Here is a 23,333-nt window from a genome sequence, read left to right on the forward strand (position 1 = left end):
ATGGGGTTTTTCCCGAAGCTCCGGGCACACATACGGCGTGAGTAGGTAGGTATAGTGTGAATGGGGACACCAGATTGCGGATGGAGATCTAAGGATGGCTTCGGCCGCCAATGCGGATGATCTCGACCCCCACAATGAACTCATTTAAGCACTCCTGAACGTTGCGCTTTCCGTTACGGACATCACCATCGAGCGCCCTGCTCCCCGACCGCAAGTTTTTTGAGAATACCTATTGCTCCCTCATTCTATGTATGATGTAGCGGCAAGAGTGGTATTGGATTGACTGTTGAGATAAGTGTCACGGTCGCCATTTTGAATTTACCTGCACTCTATTATTGTCGGACGATACGCGTCTGTCCTGCAGGGTGTGACGAGACTGTAAGTACGTAAGCAGATGGCGTTCCCTTCCGAACATCTCATGGTTGAAAGTGAATGTTATTTACAACCACAGCTGCGCTCTGTATCATGCACGTAAGGTCGAAGGTAGAATATCCTTTACCTACGAATGTTGTGACCCTTATAGACATATTAAAATTAATTTTTTAGACAAAATACATCGGAAGTGAAGTGATTTGAACTATACAGATCGGACCTTTGCTACAGAAAACACGCCTTTGACCACACGGTCCTCAAGAGATATATCTGACTAAGAACCAGTGTTTGTTTATTTAAACCACAATATTGTAAACCGTGGTTTAAACCAAGTGATTTTTATGAAATTTTTTAATAAATGTATTTTTAAATAGGATATCTTAATTTTTTCACTGAAAGGTCCAATTCCACTCTAATATGGGGCAAAGTTTGGTCATTAATGTTTATTGTGAATTACAGGGACAAAAAATTATATACTAATCATTTAAACTATCTAAATAAGTTGTAAACCATACCCGGCTAAATACTCCTCTAAATTAAAAAAAAAAATATTGAATTGTTAATTCATATTCTGTGAGAAATCACTGACTGTACTGTAAATTCACCTTTTTTTGAGAAACACCTATTCTATGGAGAATCCTCCTCCTGTGGGAAAGTAGCCTTTCCGTGGTTAAGTCCCAGTCAGATGTGGAGATTTTCAGTACTTCAGTTATTTGAACTTTTCTGGTTCAATATGAGTGGCAGAAAGGGGGAAGTTTGAATGGATTTCAATTAAACGTAGTGAGAACCAAAATAACTAATGCAGAAAAAAAAATCCCTTATATAACCCAAACCAAACCTAGCTTATACAAAAAAAAAAGTTTTTTTTAAAGAAGCCTGTTTTTTCCCTACCCTGCTAAGAACTAAATAAGGTGTGTGTGTGTGTGTGTGTGTATATATATATATATATAAACACATTCGAACTTTAATTTTTTCAATAAGGATATTTATTCGCAGCATATTGTTACGACCGCGAGAGACCAGACCGCGACGCCAAGTTCGGAGCTGGCTGGCAGCCCTGCACGGCCACTGACGTCACGTGCTGTCCACTGACGTAAGACATGCCACGAGTACCTGGTCGGATTACAAGGGTTGTCGCTATCCCCTCTGGGTACTTCCCTTCCCGCGCATCGTCTTGCCGAACGGCCTAGGGTATTATGCAGGCCGCCGCGCGGAGTGGCGCGAATTGAAGCTGCTGTTCTGGACTGTTCGGGCGTCGGGCCAGTCCGGGATGACGCGAATTGTCACAGCCGCTCCCGTCGGTTCTGGAAAGACGACCTATGACTACTAAAGCAGCGTCGCCGACCCGTGCGGCAGTTCCGAGCTAGTTCCGCGAGTGAAGGGAAGCGCGACATCGGCGAAGAGGATGAGAGACCCCCTCGAGAGTGGCGCGAGGCTGTGTGTGTGGACAGGCGCGGGGTGAGGGGCGAACCACTGTCGAGCCTAGCTCCAGTGAGGAGTGCGGACTGTGGAACTTGACAGACATTGAGTGACTTGAGAGTAAAATTTTTTAATCATTATTTAATTATTTAATCATTATTTAATTATTCAGCAGGTTACACAATTTTTATTATTAACAGCTGTAATCTTCATATTTTCTTCAATATTTTGTTAAAACGACAAAATGTTTATTTTCCCCGAAATGCTTTTTTTATTGGCTGATTTTCTTTTTTCATTCTAGGTATCGTGTGTGTGTGTGTGTGTGTGCGTGTGTGTGTGTGCGTGTGTGTGTGTGTGTGTGTGTAGGTAGTTGAGAATTCTTTCTTCCGTTCTGCTGTACAAGCTGTACATACCCACGGGTATAACAGACGTTGTAGCAGGAAAAGGGGCTTCGTGTGAGGTGAAAGAGGGGGGGGGGGGAATGTCATTGCGGCTGTAGCGCACGCGAGGGCAGTCCAGGGGCTAGTTCCGGACAAGCGCACTTGCCTCGCCACTCACCGTCCGTGCGGCTCAACGGTCAATGTCCGTCCCAGCTCATTGCTGTAACACGGTTAAACATGTGGACACTTTGTGTGGCCCTACTTCAACAAAATGTATGCTGGCATTTTTTTAAAAAATTTTTTTTACATTTTTGTTAAGTTTGGATAAGGAAGAACCAATATAACTAATTGAAAATGTTCGAGTTTATTGGCAATGCAATGCTTTTTGGCTATGGCCATACTGCGTGGTCTGGTTAAAAAAAAAATTCAGAAAAGGTTTTAAGAAGCCCAGTGAAATTAAATATTTTTTTCTTTCTGAAAAGAATGAAACACTGTTAGTATCCTGGAACGGGACACAGCCTGCAGTGCGGGCCTGCGCAGGAACGCTCCAGTGTGAAGCGCGCTTCCAGCCCTGCCCGGCGTGTGGCAGGGACGACATGGGAAACACGTAGAGCTGTAGTAAACCGTATGGGAGACGCACCACAACGCCGACAGCTAGAAAACTGCTGTGTATCACAACGCCGAATTACCACAATGCCGAAATACACTAACGCCGAAAAATGTCATTGTAGGACTGCCACAAAGGTTAGGCTAGGTTAGGATAGGCTAGGTTAAGTTAGGCTAGGTTATATTACGTTAGGTTAGGTAAGGTTAGGTTTGATTGTGGTATTTCGGCGTTAAGGTACATTTAAGAAACACACACAAATTCATTCAGTTGTTATTTCGGCAATGTGGTACACAGGAGTTTTCTGGCTGTCGGCGTTGTGGTCAATTTTGACATTCGGCGTTATGGTCAATTTTGACTTTCGGCGCAATGGTATTTCTGCGTTGTAGTAACGACCCAACCGTATGTATCCGGTACTGAGTAACGGGTGCGCCATCTAGTACCGAGTAACATTACACACGAATGCATTTCGTTACTCGCATTTTTACTAGTATGGATTTTATTATTATATTTAATTTCATCCTAAGAACAAAAGATTTTTGTTGTTTTTTAAATTATGTTTAAAATATATTCTATTTCATTTTTTATGTTTTATTTCATTCTAAGCAAAACTATTTTTATGTTGATTTATCGTTAGAATGTTATTTAAATTTTATTGTCAATAAATAATTTTCGACACCTATTTGTTGCTTTTTCATTATAATCGACGTATAATGAATTGCGATGTTATTGTGATATAACACAAGGTCACGGTTAAAATTTTCAAAATATTAAATCCATTGCAAATTTAGTAGATTTAGTAGTTCTACACTTTACCTATTAAATCAAATTAAATTTAGAATGACTTAATCACAAGTCTGGTTCAAAATACGGAAAAGTGAAAAAATGCACCTTACGCAGTTTGGTATGTAATGTATGAGAATGTTTTCTACAAATTACGAAGGTTGCGACGCCGCGACGTCATACTGTACGCGTACACAATATACGACTCTATTCGTTGCTCTAACATAACATAGCATGTTGTGAGGTATCAGAAGTAACGAGTACCTAACGTAACGATACGATAGTAACGAGTACATACGGGTACGCTTTTTTGACGTGACAACGTCTAATAAATCGATGAACGCTGGCTGCACGCACGAAAAAGTGTCCCGTTACGCTCATTGTACGCTTGCGCCGCATCTATCTCTCTTCCACTCGATTGGAACAACCATCGATTTGACTTTTTCGAGGCACAGTAAACTTGAAACACTCGTTTCCTACTTTTCCTATCATCGTCCTATCCTTAACAGAATAACACAGATTGGAAGAAGTTAAATAGCAAACATGTATAAAAGTTATAGTTGAAATAATCTCTTCGTTAAAGTAATGAACATATTTGAATTAATGAGTGTAAATAAAAGTAAATTTATCAATTAAATTGTAGATTTCATTTCACTCCATTTGTATCCATACAAAATAGTGATAATTTAATAAAAATGATTTAATTTTATTCATAAAAGTATGCAATCATTTCTCAATGTTTTGTTATGACGTTGTCACGTTAAACTATCGTCCATAAACCGACTTTACAGACAACCAATTGTTTCGTTACTTGTACGCCTCCAGAAACTGGTGAGAAATGCGCGAGACAGAAGCGACTCGGGCGAATCTGGCGGTGTGGAGTTCCACCCGAGGTCGGCGGGGCTAGTTTTGACAGCGGTGGCATCTGGCGGCGTGGCGTGTGAAACAGCTCGGGAGCGACGCAGTGGTAGTTGGCCAGTGTGTCGGCCGCGAGCAGCAGGTTGAGACAGCGGGACAGCCTAGTGGACTGATGGCCGCCAGGGCGCGCAGTGAGTGTTAGCGGCAACACCATGGCCGCAGCGTGTCTGCAACACCACAGGCCCGCTCCAAGTAAGTCAACAACAAGTGTCCTTGAAGGTACTCGTGTATTCTTCACTCAGAACCGCTTAGACGGTGTGTCCGCTAAAGAATGCCCCATTTGTAAATTTGATTAGCTTCAACTGTAAGCGTTGTAGGGTGTTTGTTGAAGATCACAGTTAAATAGTAACTCCAAAAACAGTTTTAGATAAGCACATGCGCGAGTACTGCTTTGTTGTTTTCTCGCTGGCAGCGCCACTTATGCAAAATTACGACTCCTAGGCGTAACGCGTTTTATGTCCTGCAATTCGCTAAGGGGAAGCCTAAGATGTACATCAAGTTCTGTCCCTGCCCGAACACGCCCGAATATTCACCTTCGGCCAACCTCGGGTTTATATATATATATATATATATATATATTTGTCTGTTTATTTTAATGTAGCTATACTAACCTAACTAACCGTCCATAGTGTTTTAAAGTGTTTTAATGTAGCTAACCTAACCGACCACTTTTAATATTTGAATTCAATTTTTCCTGCGCAAAAATAAAACAAATCCCGAGGTTGGCCGAAGGTAAATATTCGGCCGTGTTTGGGCAGAGACAGAACTTGATGTACATCTTAGGCTTCCCTTAGTTTAAAGTTTAATTGTAACCCCCCCCCCTCCTTTTCAATGTGGCAAGAACATTCGCCGATGGTAGTATAGGCAATTAGAGACGACAGAGCTGTGTTTCGCTAGCCTCCACGTTCACCTGACATAACGCCATGCGATTTTTTTTCTTTTGGTGCTTTATAGAAGATCGTGTCTACGTTCCGCCGCTACCTAATGATTTGCCCGAGTTGAGACACAGAATTGAAGAGGCTATTGCTTCCATTACTCCGGACGTGTCAAAGTGTGGGAAGAATTGCGACTATTAGGTTGGATAACTAAAAATGCATTAATTGAACATTTGTAAGGAAAACCAGGTTAAAATTACCTTCAGTTTGATGCATGATTTGTTTCAATAGTCTAAATTACACTTGTTTTATACAATTGAAACTGCGACATTCTTTTGTGGATATCTTTTATTTCACTGATAGGTGGATATCTCCACAGTTGATACTGGTCGTCCAAAATTTCGAAAAATAATGTATCCTTAAATGCCTTTTTACGAACGTTATTTTGACATGTTGGCAATTCATCATAAGAACTATGGTTTCATGTTGTTATTAACTATATTAAAGTTCAAAATAATCACACAGTGCAGTAGATAAAAAAATGTATAATTATAAATTTAGCAAAATAAAATAATCGAACCTACCTAAAAGGTCAGGTGCGGACCAGAGTAGATTATGATTTGTTTTCACACTAAAAGTTTTTGTTTTGTTTGGGATAGGGGTAGTCTTTCACCCCCCCCCCTCCTCCTTGTACAGTACCGTCTCTGGTGTGCCGGATGGCCACGTCGATAAAATATGTGGTATATTATTTTGATCTGCATTTCGTTTCAGCTTAACTGTTTTGAGCTTACAATTTCCAAAGTAAAATAGTGTTACGATTTACCGCGGGTTCGTAAAGGATAGCCCAATTAATAGTTTTTATTTCACACACAGTTTTATTGATGGCGTTTACTTATGTAATTTACAAAAATCTTCTAAAATGGCAAATAATTAATTACACTTAAAGAAAGGTCAATTCCCCAGTCACTCGTTCCACACACCTCGCTGGGCCGCACCTCTGGCGCAACTCTCGCCGCAGCACCCCTCGTGGGTATCCGCCGCGGGACTCCGTCGCCACACTCCGCCGCCGCCGACACACTACCCCTTCGCCGAGGATCCGCTCGACTCCTCGCTCGCAGTTTCGCTCGGGACTCCGCCGCGCCCGCGACTCTATCGCCCGGAAACTCCGCCGCGGGAGAACTCCCAACTGAACACTCCGAACTGATTGACTCTGCCCTGACGTCCTCGGGCATATATATATAGGCTCCGGTGCAATTCCAGAACTCACGAGAGCGGCCGGGGCCAGTCGCGTCATCGCGAGCCGTCCCGACGGCAGAAATCTCTCGAAAACACGTGTCGGCGGCTCGCGCAACTCCCAGCTGGCAGGTTTCGGATGTCAAACTAACAGCGCCACGCGGGGAGCGGAGGGCTGGAGGGAGATAAAGCGGCGACCCAGGTGCGCACGGCACATCTCATGTTACGGCGTGTACCTGCGCGTGACGCGGCCTTGCTAACGTTCGTAACAATAGGTTTAATTTATTTTGCTTTATAGCAATTTGAATAGTGAACTTTCTGCGTTGTCACTAAACAAATGGTACGACGGGCTCCCTAGTAGCATCAAAAGTTAGTGAACACTATACTTTTTTTTGGACATATTTTTTATCGACACTACGAATCTGAAAAACTTTCTCCCACGAAAAGAAACAACAATTTTGCGTATAGTTATAAATTTCTAATTTTATTTATCAAAATATAAAATTTAAAATCATCATCGATATCCGAATTTGAGTTAATTTTGTACTGTTTGCGAGAATGAAAGAATGTAAAACTAAAGGCAGAAAGGTAGGGTTTTTTTTTCTGAGAAGATTTATGTATTAAAAACATATGGTCAAGGCTTTAAATTCCGAGATTTTTTTCCCGCCGTTTCTGAAAATATTGCTAGTTTTTCCTCCCGTATCGTGCTGCAGCTCGGTGAGGCGAGTCTGCATCATGGACGGGTGGGGGGGGGGGTGTTTTATCCCCTGGTGGAGGGGAGGCATGTCGTGTGTGCGTGCGTGCGTGCGTGGGCAGGAAGATAACGGCAACGAAAACTGTACCCATGTGACTGAAATAAAAGTCTCAATGATTGCTTCCACTCTAGACCAGCGGTTCCCAATTTGTTTTTTTTTTCGGCCAGGGAATCCTACGATCGACTCTGTTGGCGAAACCCAACTCCTTCAAAGAAAGTTATTCGGCAGTAATTGTGCCTGCTTCATATGACATTCTCCCCGACTCACGGAACCCCTGTGGTCCCAAGGTTAGTCTCTGACCTTGCTGTGGCCCTGCTGTGGCCACGGAAACACCTTTTGGGAACCGATGCTACGTGTGTCAAGTTGGCGACCACACATTTGAATTTCAAGGTCAAAATTTGTCACGAATTAGTGCTCAATTTGTGCTAATTTGTGCCGTAGAAATCAGAATTTGTGCTGCATTACGTAAAAAGTTATAGCATTTATTAAGGTGGTCGCCAACTTGACGTCAAAATGGCGACCACCCAAGGAAAATATCAATTTTTTGGAATGAATTTTATGTCACGAATTAGTGCTCAATTTGTGCTGCCAGAAGCCAAAAATTCGAGCTTATCGCAACGTAAACTAAAAAGTTATAGCCCTTGATATGTTTGAAGCGAATTGACAGCTGGCGACCACACATTGGAATTTCAAGGTCAAAATTTGTCACGAATTAGTGCTCCATTTGTGCTAATTTGTGCCGTAGAAATCAGAGTTTGTGCTGCATTACGTAAAAAGTTATAGCATATAGTAAGTTGGTTGCCAACTTGACGTCAAGTTGGCGACCACCCAAGGAAAATATCAATTTTTCGGAATGAATTTTATATCACGAATTAGTGCTCAATTTGTGCTGCCAGATGCCAAAATTTCGAGCTTATCGCAACGTAAACTAAAAAGTTATAGCCCTTGATATGTTTGAAGCGAATTGACAGCTGGCGACCACACATTGGAATTTCAAGGTCAAAATTTGTCACGAATTAGTGCTCCATTTGTGCTAATTTGTGCCGTAGAAATCAGAGTTTGTGCTGCATTACGTAAAAAGTTATAGCATATAGTAAGTTGGTCGCCAACTTGACGTCAAGTTGGCGACCACCCAAGGAAAATATCAATTTTTCGGAATGAATTTTATATCACGAATTAGTGCTCAATATGTGCTGCCAGATGCCAAAATTTCGAGCTTCTCGCAACGTAAACTAAAATGTTATAGCCCTTGATATGTTTGAAGCGAATTGACAGCTGGCGACCACACATTGGAATTTCAAGGTCAAAATTTGTCACGAATTAGTGCTCCATTTGTGCTAATTTGTGCCGTAGAAATCAGAGTTTGTGCTGCATTACGTAAAAAGTTATAGCATATAGTAAGTTGGTCGCCAACTTGACGTCAAGTTGGCGACCACCCAAGGAAAATATCAATTTTTCGGAATGAATTTTATATCACGAATTAGTGCTCAATTTGTGCTATTTAGTGCCGTAGAAATCAGAATTTGTGCTGCATTACGTAAAACGTTATAGCATATATTAAGGTGGTCGCCAACTTGACGTCAAGTTGGCGACCACCCAAGGAAAATATCAATTTTTTGGAATGAATTTTATGTCACGAATTAGTGCTCAATTTGTGCTAATTTGTGCCGTAGAAATCAGAATTTGTGCTGCATTACGTAAAAAGTTATAGCATATAGTAAGTTGGTCGCCAACTTGACGTCAAGTTGGCGACCACCCAAGGAAAATATCAATTTTTCGGAATGAATTTTATATCACGAATTAGTGCTCAATTTGTGCTCCCAGAAACCAAAATTTCGAGCTTATCGCAACGTAAACTAAAAAGTTATAGCCCTTGATATGTTTGAAGCGAATTGACAGCTGGCGACCACACATTGGAATTTCAAGGTCAAAATTTGTCACGAATTAGTGCTCCATTTGTGCTAATTTGTGCCGTAGAAATCAGAGTTTGTGCTGCATTACGTAAAAAGTTAGAGCATATAGTAAGTTGGTCGCCAACTTGACGTCAAGTTGGCGACCACCCAATGAAAATATCAATTTTTTGGAATGAATTTTATGTCACAAATTAGTGCTTCATTTGTGCTAATTTGTGCCGTAGAAATCAGAGTTTGTGCTGCATTACGTAAAAAGTTATAGCATATAGTAAGTTGGTCGCCAACTTGACGTCAAGTTGGCGACCACCCAAGGAAAATATCAATTTTTCGGAATGAATTTTATATCACGAATTAGTGCTCAATTTGTGCTGCCAGATGCCAAAATTTCGAGCTTATCGCAACGTAAACTAACAAGTTATAGCCCTTGATATGTTTGAAGCGAATTGACAGCTGGCGACCACACATTGGAATTTCAAGGTCAAAATTTGTCACGAATTAGTGCTCCATTTGTGCTAATTTGTGCCGTAGAAATCAGAGTTTGTGCTGCATTACGTAAAACGTTATAGCATATAGTAAGTTGGTCGCCAACTTGACGTCAAGTTGGCGACCACCCAAGGAAAATATCAATTTTTCGGAATGAATTTTATATCACGAATTAGTGCTCAATTTGTGCTGCCAGATGCCAAAATTTCGAGCTTATCGCAACGTAAACTAAAATGTTATAGCCCTTGATATGTTTGAAGCGAATTGACAGCTGGCGACCACACATTGGAATTTCAAGGTCAAAATTTGTCACGAATTAGTGCTCCATTTGTGCTAATTTGTGCCGTAGAAATCAGAGTTTGTGCTGCATTACGTAAAATGTTATAGCATATAGTAAGTTGGTCGCCAACTTAACGTCAAGTTGGCGACCACCCAAGGAAAATATCAATTTTTCGGAATGAATTTTATATCACGAATTAGTGCTCAATTTGTGCTAATTAGTGCCGTAGAAATCAGAATTTGTGCTGCATTACGTAAAACGTTATAGCATATATTAAGGTGGTCGCCAACTTGACGTCAAGTTGGCGACCACCCAAGGAAAATATCAATTTTTTGGAATGAATTTTATGTCACGAATTAGTGCTCAATTTGTGCTAATTTGTGCCGTAGAAATCAGAATTTGTGCTGCATTACGTAAAAAGTTATAGCATATAGTAAGTTGGTCGCCAACTTGACGTCAAGTTGGCGACCACCCAAGGAAAATATCAATTTTTCGGAATGAATTTTATATTACGAATTAGTGCTCAATTTGTGCTGCCAGATGCCAAAATTTCGAGCTTATCGCAACGTAAACTAAAAAGTTATAGCCCTTGATATGTTTGAAGCGAATTGACAGCTGGCGACCACACATTGGAATTTCAAGGTCAAAATTTGTCACGAATTAGTGCTCAATTTGTGCTAATTTGTGCCGTAGAAATCAGAATTTGTGCTGCATTACGTAAAAAGTTGTAGCATTTATTAAGGTGGTCGCCAACTTGACGTCAAGTTGGCGACCACCCAAGGAAAATATCAATTTTTTGGAATGAATTTTATGTCACGAATTAGTGCTCAATTTGTGCTGCCAGAAGACAAAAATTCGAGCTTATCGCAACGTAAACTAAAAAGTTATAGCCCTTGATATGTTTGAAGCGAATTGACAGCTGGCGACCACACATTGGAATTTCAAGGTCAAAATTTGTCACGAATTAGTGCTCAATTTGTGCTAATTTGTGCCGTAGAAATCAGAGTTTGTGCTTCATTACGTAAAAAGTTATAGCATATATTAAGGTGGTCGCCAACTTGACGTCAAGTTGGCGACCACCCAAGGAAAATATCAATTTTTTGGAATGAATTTTATATCACGAATTAGTGCTCAATTTGTGCTAAATTGTGCTGTCGAAATCAGAATTTGTGCTGCATTACGTAAAACGTTATAGCAAATATTAAGGTGGTCGCCAACTTGACGTCAAGTTGGCGACCACTTAATGAAAATATCAATTTTTTGGAATGAATTTTATGTCACAAATTAGTGCTCAATTTGTGCTAATTTGTGCCGTCGAAATCAGAATTTGTGCTGCATTACGTAAAAAGTTATAGCATATAGTAAGTTGGTCGCCAACTTGACGTCAAGTTGGCGACCACCCAAAGAAAATATTAATTTTTTGGAATTAATTTTATATCACGAATTAGTGCTCAATTTGTGCTGCCAGATGCCAAAATTTTCGAGCTTATCGCAACGTAAACTAAAAAGTTATAGCCCTTGATATGTTTGAAGCGAATTGACAGCTGGCGACTACACATTGGAATTTCAAGGTCAAAATTTGTCACGAATTAGTGCTCAATTTGTGCTAATTTGTGCCGTAGAAATCAGAGTTTGTGCTGCATTACGTAAAAAGTTATAGCATATATTAAGGTGGTCGCCAACTTGACGTCAAGTTGGCGACCACCCAAGGAAAATATCAATTTTTTGGAATGAATTTTATATCACGAATTAGTGCTCAATTTGTGCTAAATTGTGCCGTCGAAATCAGAATTTGTGCTGCATTACGTAAAAAGTTATAGCAAATATTAAGGTGGTCGCCAACTTGACGTCAAGTTGGCGACCACCCAATGAAAATATCAATTTTTTGGAATGAATTTTATGTCACAAATTAGTGCTCAATTTGTGCTAATTTGTGCCGTCGAAATCAGAATTTGTGCTGCATTACGTAAAAAGTTATAGCATATAGTAAGTTGGTCGCCAACTTGACGTCAAGTTGGCGACCACCCAAAGAAAATATTAATTTTTTGGAATTAATTTTATATCACGAATTAGTGCTCAATTTGTGCTGCCAGATGCCAAAATTTTCGAGCTTATCGCAACGTAAACTAAAAAGTTATAGCCCTTGATATGTTTGAAGCGAATTGACAGCTGGCGACCACACATTGGAATTTCAAGGTCAAAATTTGTCACGAATTAGTGCTCCATTTGTGCTAATTTGTGCCGTAGAAATCAGAGTTTGTGCTGCATTACGTAAAAAGTTATAGCATACAGTAAGTTGGTCGCCAACTTGACGTCAAGTTGGCGACCACCCAAGGAAAATATCAATTTTTCGGAATGAATTTTATATCACGAATTAGTGCTCAATTTGTGCTGCCAGATGCCAAAATTTCGAGCTTATCGCAACGTAAACTAAAAAGTTATAGCCCTTGATATGTTTGAAGCGAATTGACAGCTGGCGACCACACATTGGAATTTCAAGGTCAAAATTTGTCACGAATTAGTGCTCCATTTGTGCTAATTTGTGCCGTAGATATCAGAGTTTGTGCTGCATTACGTAAAAAGTTATAGCATATAGTAAGTTGGTCGCCAACTTGACGTCAAGTTGGCGACCACCCAAGGAAAATATCAATTTTTCGGAATGAATTTTATATCACGAATTAGTGCTCAATTTGTGCTGCCAGATGCCAAAATTTCGAGCTTATCGCAACGTAAACTAAAATGTTATAGCCCTTGATACGTTTGAAGCGAATTGACAGCTGGCGACCACACATTGGAATTTCAAGGTCAAAATAGGTCACGAATTAGTGCTCCATTTGTGCTAATTTGTGCCGTAGAAATCAGAGTTTGTGCTGCATTACGTAAAAAGTTATAGCATATAGTAAGTTGGTCGCCAACTTGACGTCAAGTTGGCGACCACCCAAGGAAAATATCAATTTTTCGGAATGAATTTTATATCACGAATTAGTGCTCAATTTGTGCTAATTAGTGCCGTAGAAATCAGAATTTGTGCAGCATTACGTAAAAAGTTATAGCATATATTATGGTGGTCGCCAACTTGACGTCAAGTTGGCGACCACCCAAGGAAAATATCAATTTTTTGGAATGAATTTTATGTCACGAATAAGTGCTCAATTTGTGCTAATTTGTGCCGTAGAAATCAGAATTTGTGCTGCATTACGTAAAAAGTTATAGCATATAGTAAGTTGGTCGCCAACTTGACGTCAAATTGGCGACCACCCAAGGAAAATATCAATTTTTCGGAATGAATTTTATATCACGAATTAGTGCTCAATTTGTGCTGCCAGATGCCAAAATTTCGAGCTTATCGCAACGTAAACTAAAAAGTTATAGCCCTTGATATGTTTGAAGCGAATTGACAGCTGGCGACCACACATTGGAATTTCAAGGTCAAAATTTGTCACGAATTAGTGCTCCATTTGTGCTAATTTGTGCCGTAGAAATCAGAGTTTGTGCTGCATTACGTAAAAAGTTATAGCATATATTAAGTTGGTCGCCAACTTGACGTCAAGTTGGCGACCACCCAAGGAAAATATCAATTTTTCGGAATGAATTTTATATCACGAATTAGTGCTCAATTTGTGCTAATTAGTGCCGTAGAAATCAGAATTTGTGCTGCATTACGTAAAAAGTTATAGCATATATTAAGGTGGTCGCCAACTTGACGTCAAGTTGGCGACCACCCAAGGAAAATATCAATTTTTTGGAATGAATTTTATGTCACGAATTAGTGCTCAATTTGTGGTAATTTGTGCCGTTGAAATCAGAATTTGTGCTGCATTACGTAAAAAGTTATAGCATATAGTAAGTTGGTCGCCAACTTGACGTCAAGTTGGCGACCACCCAAGGAAAATATCAATTTTTCGGAATGAATTTTATATCACGAATTAGTGCTCAATTTGTGCTGCCAGATGCCAAAATTTCGAGCTTATCGCAACGTAAACTAAAAAGTTATAGCCCTTGATATGTTTGAAGCGAATTGACAGCTGGCGACCACACATTGGAATTTCAAGGTCAAAATTTGTCACGAATTAGTGCTCCATTTGTGCTAATTTGTGCCGTAGAAATCAGAGTTTGTGCTGCATTACGTAAAAAGTTATAGCATATATTAAGTTGGTCGCCAACTTGACGTCAAGTTGGCGACCACCCAAGGAAAATATCAATTTTTCGGAATGAATTTTATATCACGAATTAGTGCTCAATTTGTGCTAATTAGTGCCGTAGAAATCAGAATTTGTGCTGCATTACGTAAAACGTTATAGCATATATTAAGGTGGTCGCCAACTTGACGTCAAGTTGGCGACCACCCAAGGAAAATATCAATTTTTTGGAATGAATTTTATGTCACGAATTAGTGCTCAATTTGTGCTAATTTGTGCCGTAGAAATCAGAATTTGTGCTGCATTACGTAAAACGTTATAGCATATAGTAAGTTGGTCGCCAACTTGACGTCATGTTGGCGTTCACCCAAGGAAAATATCAATTTTTCGGAATGAATTTTATATCACGAATTAGTGCTCAACTTGTGCTGCCAGAAACCAAAATTTCGAGCTTATCGCAACGTAAACTAAAAAGTTATAGCCCTTGATATGTTTGAAGCGAATTGACAGCTGGCGACCACACATTGGAATTTCAAGGTCAAAATTTGTCACGAATTAGTGCTCCATTTGTGCTAATTTGTGCCGTAGAAATCAGAGTTTGTGCTGCATTACGTAAAAAGTTATAGCATATAGTAAGTTGGTCGCCAACTTGACGTTAAGTTGGCGACCACCCAAGGAAAATATCAATTTTTCGGAAGGAATTTTATATCACGAATTAGTGCTCAATTTGTGCTGCCAGATGCCAAAATTTCGAGCTTATCGCAACGTAAACTAAAAAGTTATAGCCCTTGATATGTTTGAAGCGAATTGACAGCTGGCGACCACACATTGGAATTTCAAGGTCAAAATTTGTCACGAATTAGTGCTCCATTTGTGCTAATTTGTGCCGTAGAAATCAGAGTTTGTGCTGCATTACGTAAAAAGTTATAGCATATAGTAAGTTGGTCGCCAACTTGACGTCAAGTTGGCGACCACCCAAGGAAAATATCAATTTTTCGGAATGAATTTTATATCACGAATTAGTGCTTAATTTGTGCTGCCAGATGCCAAAAATACGAGCTTTTCGCAACGTTAACTAAAAAGTTATAGCCCTAGATATGTTTGAAGCGAATAGACAGCTGGCGACCACACATTGGAATTTTAAGGTCAAATTTTGTCAATAAATTAGTGCTTATTTTGTGCTATTTTGTGCCGTAAAAAAGAGTATTCGTACTGCATTACATATAAAGTAATTACGTTTAGTATGTTCGTCACGTTGGCGACCACTTATTAAATATATAAATTTTTTTGGAAACATTCTATGCCACGAAGTAGTGCTCAATTTGTGCTGCCCGACGCCAAAATTTTGAGAATTGTGCAAAGTAAACCTAAAAGTTATAGGCCTTAATTCGTTTTGCACATGTGTCAAGTTGGCGACCACACATTGGAATTCAACGTTCATAATTTGTCAAAAATTAGTGCTCAATTTGTGCTAATTCCAACCATTTTTGTTTCTTACGAACAACACCATAATATGTTCTTCCGGCTAGAAGTCATTAACCTACGGCACAAGTCATAGAAGGTTTTTATGTTGACATAAGTGTATGTTGGCGGATGTTTATTCTCGTGAGAAGGGTGTCGCACATTTGAATGGCGCTGGAAAAATAATAGCTAAATATATTACGCACTTTGCATACATATATGTATATATACACTAATGAAATAGAAAAAGCTATAAATAAATAAAGAATGAAATCTTCTCTCAGTGTATATGAGTGTTTAACTCGTTTTACTTTACAAAGTAACACCAGAAAAATTTCAACACACGCAAAATATGGTGGTAAAACGAATATCAGAGTGTTTTTTTCTACATAAAGAGCCTTCAACATCTTATATGTTAATGGCAGTTACGATTAAATAGCCGATGATCAAAACTTAATATGTTTAACATTAAAACTAACTACCAGCAATAGCCAACAAACGAAAGTCAACCGGACTTACAAACAACTGTCCACCACCATCACGGACCACGATCATTTAGAAGTTATAACCTAACTTACAACTGTCACAAAAACAACTAATAGAAGATTAAATTTTACTGTAATGTATTAAATCTCAATCAAAATTACTTGCAGTGAATACAGGATTGCTGCCCGAATTACACAAGTACATTTAAAGAACATTGAAGTAGGATAAATAATTGTGGCAAGTACTTTTCTTTTATTCTCAATGGAGTTTCTTAAGGCATTACAGTATGATTGTGTGTGTAAAGGAAGTTCATAAAGATAGATAATTCGTAGGCTATATAAAATTATTAGAAAGTATATTGAATTGTCATGTCTTTAAAGAGCGTACAATACATGTTAATCAATTTTAAGGTACGGCCGACTTACAGTCGAAACATCACATAGTTATTTTTTAGCTAACAGTGAAGAGTATGAGGAGTTAAAAAATGCATAGTGGTTTAACACTGTGAATTAATGATTCACATACAACTAATTTGAAAAAAAAAATATTTTCCCTCAATTTTAAACATGAATCATATTTAAAAACATTTAAAAAATGTTAATGAATTTAAATTAAGAACATCTTGTAAATATTTATAAAATAATGATCGTTTTTTACAACCATCCCAGAGCAGATATGATCAAATATAGAATAAATCCAATACCAACAAAATGAGATTTATTTATGGGGCGATGTTAACACACAAGCGCACACAATAAACAAAGAATAGACCCTGTTATTTTGTCTATCGTGCTCTTTGTTGACGGGAAAGAAGCAGATAGCGTTTCCATAACTCTGCATTTTTCACGGGAATTTAGGGCAAGAAACGAACATCTATTCCCAGAAGCTTGGACAGCACGTGTGAGTTTAAAGTGAGGGGTAGAGACCCCTACAGTTATAACCTTATCTTCCAAACCGAAGTAGTTTATTGCTGCTGTCGCCCCTAGCGCTGGCATCTGTAACGTTTCACATGAAACTATAAACATCCACAGTGTGGAGTACAGGCATTCTAGCTGTACAAAAATATTTTTTCCTGACATTTTAAATACAACAAGGAGATTCGAAATGAGTTCCTGAACGAACAGTGGTAGACATTCTTTGTAGAAGTCAGAGAAGTGCTGTGGTGGCAACAGATAAAAGCCAACACCGAGCTGCACAGCTCCCTCCCTCAGCCTATTCAACACACGTGTGCCATGCTGCGAGATAAGAAACCTGTAAAAACGTTCAGTAACTATTTAGTGCAGCTAAATGATATGGAAAAAAAAGTATAATTACAGTGTTCAAAAATCCATGTCAAGAAGACTAACAAAAAACTTCAATATAATAAATGAAAATATAAACGAAAATCTACGTAAGCGGCTATAAAATAAAATGTGTAAACATATGCAATAAATATATCACGAGGTACCACAAGTATATGGGTGGATACCAACTTGTAAAATTACTAAACGCTATAACTTTCAATATAAAAATACACAAATAAAGATATTTAGGATGTAAGGTACAACTTGAGCACCTATGAATGGTATACAATATATTCCAAAAAAAATTATATTGTAAATACATGGTACCCAAATTGACGAACATACTATACGCTATAACTTTTTATATATTGCAGCTTAAATTCTGAAATTTTGCCTGTGATCAGCACTAATTGAGCACTAATTCGTAACATAGAATTTTTTCAAAAATATTGATATTTTTAATGGTTGGTCGTCAACTTGACAGACATACAATACACAATAAATTTCAATCTAATGTAGCACAAATTATGAAATTTTAAACTTTGATCAGCAATAATTGAGCACTAATTCATGGCATAGAATGTATTCAAAAAAAAGTTTTATTTAATGGGCAATCGCCAACTTAACCAACATAGTATACGTAATAACTTTATATGTAATGCAGCACAAATTATGAAATTTTGGCTATGATCAGCACTAATTGAGCACTAATTTTTGGCATATAATTTATTTCCAACAAATGGATATTTTAAATGGGTGGTCCCCAACTTGACGAATGTACTAAACGCCATAACTTTTTTATGTAATGTAGCACAAATTATGAAATTTTGGCTATTATCAGCACTAATTGAGATATAATTTGAAGCATAGAGTGTTTTCAAAATAAATTATATTTTTAATGGGTGGTCGCCAAATTGATGAACATACTATATGCTATAAATTTTGCATATAATGTAGCACAAATAAAGAAATTTTGGCAATGATCAGCAATAATTGAGCACTAATTTGTTACATGGATTTATTATAATTAATTTATATTTATAAGGTAGGTGGATGCTAACCTGACGGACATACTATACGCCAAAACGTTTTATAAATACAGCACAATTTATGAAATTTTGGTGGTGGCTATCAGTAATTGAGCACTAATTCTTGGCATAGAATTTTTCCCAAAAAAAAAGATATTTTCATTGGGTGGTCACCAACTTGACGAACATACTATAAGCTATAACATTTTATGTAATGCAGCACAAATTAATAACTTTTGGATTTGATCAGCACTGATTGAGCACTAGTTCGTGGCATAGAATGTTTTCAAAAAAATCGATAATTTAATGGGTGGTCGCCAATTTGTCGAATAAACTATATGCTATAACTTTTTATGTAACACATCAAAAATTATGTTTCATACGGCACAAATTAGCACAAATTGAGCACTAATTTTGACAAATTTTTAATTTTTAATTCCAATGTGTGGTCGCCAAATTGACTCATGTACAATAAGATTTAAGGGCTATAACTTTTAGGTTTACTTTTTACATATCGCAACATTTTGGTGTCTGGCAGCAAAAATTGAGCACTAATTCGTGACATGAAGTTCATTCAAAAAAATTTATTTTTCCTTGGGTGGTTCCAACTTGACGAACATACTATACGCAATTGTATGTCAAGTTAGCGACCACACTTTTGAATTTGGCGTTCAAAATATGTCCACAATTAGTGCTCAATTTGTGCTAATTTGTGCCGTTACAAACTTAATTTGTGCTACATTACATAAAAAGTTATAGCATATTGTAAGGTGGTCGCCAACTTGAAGTCAAGTTGGCGACCATTCTTCCAAAATACAAAAATTCTGGAATCAATTTTATATCACGGATTAGTGCTCAATTTGTGCTGATCAATGCTAAAATTTCAAAGTTTGTGCTATGTAAACAAAGGAGATATAGCCCTTGATATGTTTGTAGCAAACTGACAGTTGGCGACCACACTTTCGAAATTCAACATAATAATTTGTAAATAATTAGTGCTCGGATATAGATAATTTGAACCGTAAAAATTAGAATTTGTGCTACATTACATTAAGAGTTATAACATATTGTAAGGTTGTCGCCAACTTGACGTCAAGTTGGCGACCATTCTTCGAAAAAACAAATTTCTGAAATCAATTTTATATCTTGAATTAGTGCTTAATTTGTGCAGCTCACTGCTAAAATTCCAGTGTTTGTGCTATGTAAACACAGAAGATAAACACAAAAGCCTTTGATATGTTTGTAGCAAACTGACAGCTTGCGACCACACTTTCGAAATTCACCCTGATACTTTGTAAATAAATAGTGCTTTGATAACGATGATTTGTGCCTTAAAAATTAGAATTTGTGCTACATTACCTAACAAGTTACAGTATATAGTATGTTTGTCTCTAACCTGACTTCGATTTGCGGACACTCGTTATAAATATCAATTTTTTGGAACCAAAATTATATCTTGAATTATTGCTAAATTTGTTCTGCTCACTGATAAAAATTAATTGTTTGTGCTATGTAAACAGAGAATATAAAGCCTTCGATATGTGTGTAGCAAACTGACAGCTGGCGACCACACTTTCGAATTTCACCCTGAAAATTTGTAAATAATTAGTGATCGGATAGCGATTATTTGTGCCGTAAAAATTAGAATTTGTGCTACATTAGTAGTATACGAAAATATTTTCGGGGTCATGGAGTGGTGTTGTGTTGCCTGTGGTGCCGGTGTCGGTTGGACAATGACCGAGCGACCTGACGTCATGACCTGCATTTTGGTGTGCTGTAGGCCGTGATATTGTTCTTGCCTCCTGGAGGTCGCCATCTAGGATGTCTTGACGGGTGTTTTTTTTCCTGTAGCTCTGGAGTCAGCCATTTGTTTTTTTTTCTGTGGTCCTGGAGGCTACCATTTTTGTTTCTGATGTTTGCTTCTAGAGATCGCCAGAATCTGTCTCAATCATGTACAAAATGTCGTTGTTACATTACCTGCCAATAGTTACATGGTCCTTATCGACATATTAAATTTTTGAAACAAAATACATTCTGAGACAATTACCAAACTGAGTATTAATTAATGTATATATATAAAATAATATGTAATTTTCGGACTTGTGATTTTTTTAATTCTGATGAATAATTGCAAGTGATCGAGATGGAGCCTTCCATTTTTTCCGCTAGCTAACAGGATCGCTAGTATCATTTAGTTCACTCATCGGCTAGAGAGCGCCAACGCCGCCATTTTGTCTTTAGTAATCGTAATCATTAGTTCACACAATTTCAGACAGAGTGCGCTGTTAGTTTGATTTTTAACACGTTAGAGCGTAGTATTAATTACCTGAGCGTCCACCATCTTGTCGAGTGTCTTCGCCGACATATTGAAAACTGTCATTTTTATGTTACAGAGGCTAAAAAGATTTTAAAAGTAATAAAAGAATTTAGTTAATTTAATTTTAATAAAATGAAACTTCGCTATCTTGATTTTAGGTCAACTTCATGTAAATGCGTATTTGTAGGCTAGAGTGTCGGGTAAAATAACAAATTTCTTCAAAAATCAAACATTAAAATATTTATTTGGACATGTTCCAGCTTTTCCGTAACTAATGATCGCTCAACTTCGATATTGTTCATCCACGATCCTGCCTGATGGTTCGCTACTTGACTAGTGTCGACTGAGAGGTTTATTGTGGTTGTCGAACACCATATTTCATTATATTCTCGGTATTGACTACTTGTAAAAACTGCATTATTTTAGTCTTCATAACTAGAGACACCTGTATTTCGCGATTTTTTTCATGTCAAGGTATTTTACAAAATACTGTAGCTTTTCTCCTGTGGTTATTGGCTGAGGTTGGTGAGAGGTGTCGTCCCGCTCTTGACGGAGCCAATGAGAATGTGGTCACCGTACTGCTGCACTCTCACAATTTACAATGACTCTTAGAAAAAGCTACAGTGTTTTGTGAAATACCTTGACATGAAATAGAATCGCGAAATACATGTGTCCCTATTCATAACATATTTGATAAGTTCAACTTCACGAAGTAGCGCTTGGTTGCCAAATAAGTCACCGGTTATGAATTACACCTTAAATGTCTGTTTCATTTATACAACCAAGTGCTCATTTTAGTAGAAAGAAATTTCATAACTCATCACTTAAATTATCTAATAACGTCAACAGACCACTTATCAAGTTTCAGACGACATGCAACGAAACTAAAAATGTAACCACGCGTTTTTAACAGTATTTTAATTAAATTTTAACATGAGACGTTAAATTTTTAATTTTTTTTTAATTTTCAGAAACCTTAGGCTAGGAAGAAAAATATTGGCTGTGTTAAATTGCGCAAGTATATGCAAATATGACCTAATTAACGACTAATAGAAAGGAGAGATGTCACTTTGGAAACAAAAATTTCTTGTGATACGTTTTTTAGCATATGTATTTAAACATTTGAATTCGTAGTTTCTTATGCAGAGTTTATTTGTATTTTTGCCTGTGATATTAATCTTAGAATCTGTTTTCTTTTCTTTATTATTTTTATTTAATTTTTTAATTGCACTTGATTGAATGACTTCCGCAACCAACATCTGCGCTAAATAACCAATGAACCTTTTTTTTTGTTACGAAACACACAGCCTGGCACCAGAAGATTGTTGGATAGACTGAATCATTGCAGCGTGGTGGATTTATCTATGTGTCGTGCACCACTGTCCCTTCTCTGCTCTACTACAAAAAATTAAAAAAAAAAAAAAAAACTCAGAGGGCACTCACTGTTCCTTCAGAAATTCATTTAGAAATTCCTTTTAGCAATAAAATGTATAGAAAAAATTTTCTTGTCCAGCTAGAATGTCTGAGTTCCACAGAGTGAGTCGTAAATTTTCATAAAACAAATAAAACAATTTCTTATGAATGTCTTTCAAGTCAGTAAAATTTGAAACGACGCAAGAAATAAGTTACAGAAAGAGCTATGGAAGCTCATTTCTTCTACAAACAAAACACATTTCTTGACTCTGAAAAGTTACAGATACCACCGCTAGGGGTGACAGCAGCAATAACAAAAATACTTAGTTTTAGAAGATATGTTTATACTAACTTGGGGTATCTTACTTTCAAATAACGTGCTTCTTGGGAATGTTTATTATATTTGGAGAGCTATGTGGACGCCTCCTGCTTCGTCCCCGCCAACAAAGGGCACGATAGAGAAAATAAGAGCCTGTGAGGTCAGTGCCAAGGGGCGGTGAAAAGTGGCACGCACATTAAAAAAGATCCGATGGCGCCGGGAGACGTGAAGCAGTCGTGCGTTCCCCTCGGGTTTTAAGTGTGACAAATGTGACCGCTGGAGGATTGAGCGATAAGAAAGGTTGCACGAAAAAACAGCTTCCTGACACTGGATGCAGATGCGCGCCGGAGCGATAACAACAAACTAATAATTAAACTAAATTCAAGCACGAAGAACCCGAAAACCAGATAATCCCGGCCCGTATAATCGAGAGTTTACTGTTGTTGTACGTGAGTAATTTATTTACAATATTAAGCAATGATGAATTTATCAACTCCCTTACTTATTAAAACTGTACTGTTAATTAAGGGTCTTACCATAAAACTGATTAATGTGTGTTGCACGCTGTTTAAACACATTACAGTTAAATGGATTTGTTAATAGTTGAATATATTAAGTTATAATCATTAACCACTTCATCCGAACTTTCACTGATATATCAGGTGCGGTTTTCTTATATAAACTTTTGTTCGAATCTTCCCCCCGTATCTGATGGAGTTATCATTTTTCTAGTGTTACTTTTGACATAAAATTGGGTAAAACCTCAAACATTGAGTGAAGATATTCTTTAATTATTATTAGATTTATCCACACACAAAATAAAAAAACCCAGTTAGATATTATTTTCCCAGCACTATTAAAATGTTGTTTGA

The 23,333-nt window shown here is 37.8% G+C and overlaps 1 protein-coding gene across 2 annotated transcripts in view; it reads left to right on the forward strand.

The window, feature by feature from the left end:
- LOC134539566 (putative helicase MOV-10) overlaps positions 1-23,333 on the forward strand; it is a 202,329-nt gene that overhangs the window by 10,913 nt on the left and 168,083 nt on the right. Inside the window, exon 1 of one of the 2 annotated variants that reach the window (XM_063381718.1) lies at positions 4,338-4,668. The exons of the other annotated variant lie outside the window; for it this stretch is intronic. Coding sequence (XP_063237788.1) covers positions 4,629-4,668 — 40 coding nt within the window. The 5' untranslated portion in view covers positions 4,338-4,628. Of the gene's footprint in view, positions 1-4,337; positions 4,669-23,333 lie in introns of those variants that run through there. 2 annotated transcript variants of the gene reach the window in all.

This window comes from Bacillus rossius, chromosome 15 (genome assembly GCF_032445375.1).
Source record: "Bacillus rossius redtenbacheri isolate Brsri chromosome 15, Brsri_v3, whole genome shotgun sequence".
Classification (NCBI taxonomy): Eukaryota; Metazoa; Arthropoda; class Insecta; order Phasmatodea; family Bacillidae; genus Bacillus; species Bacillus rossius.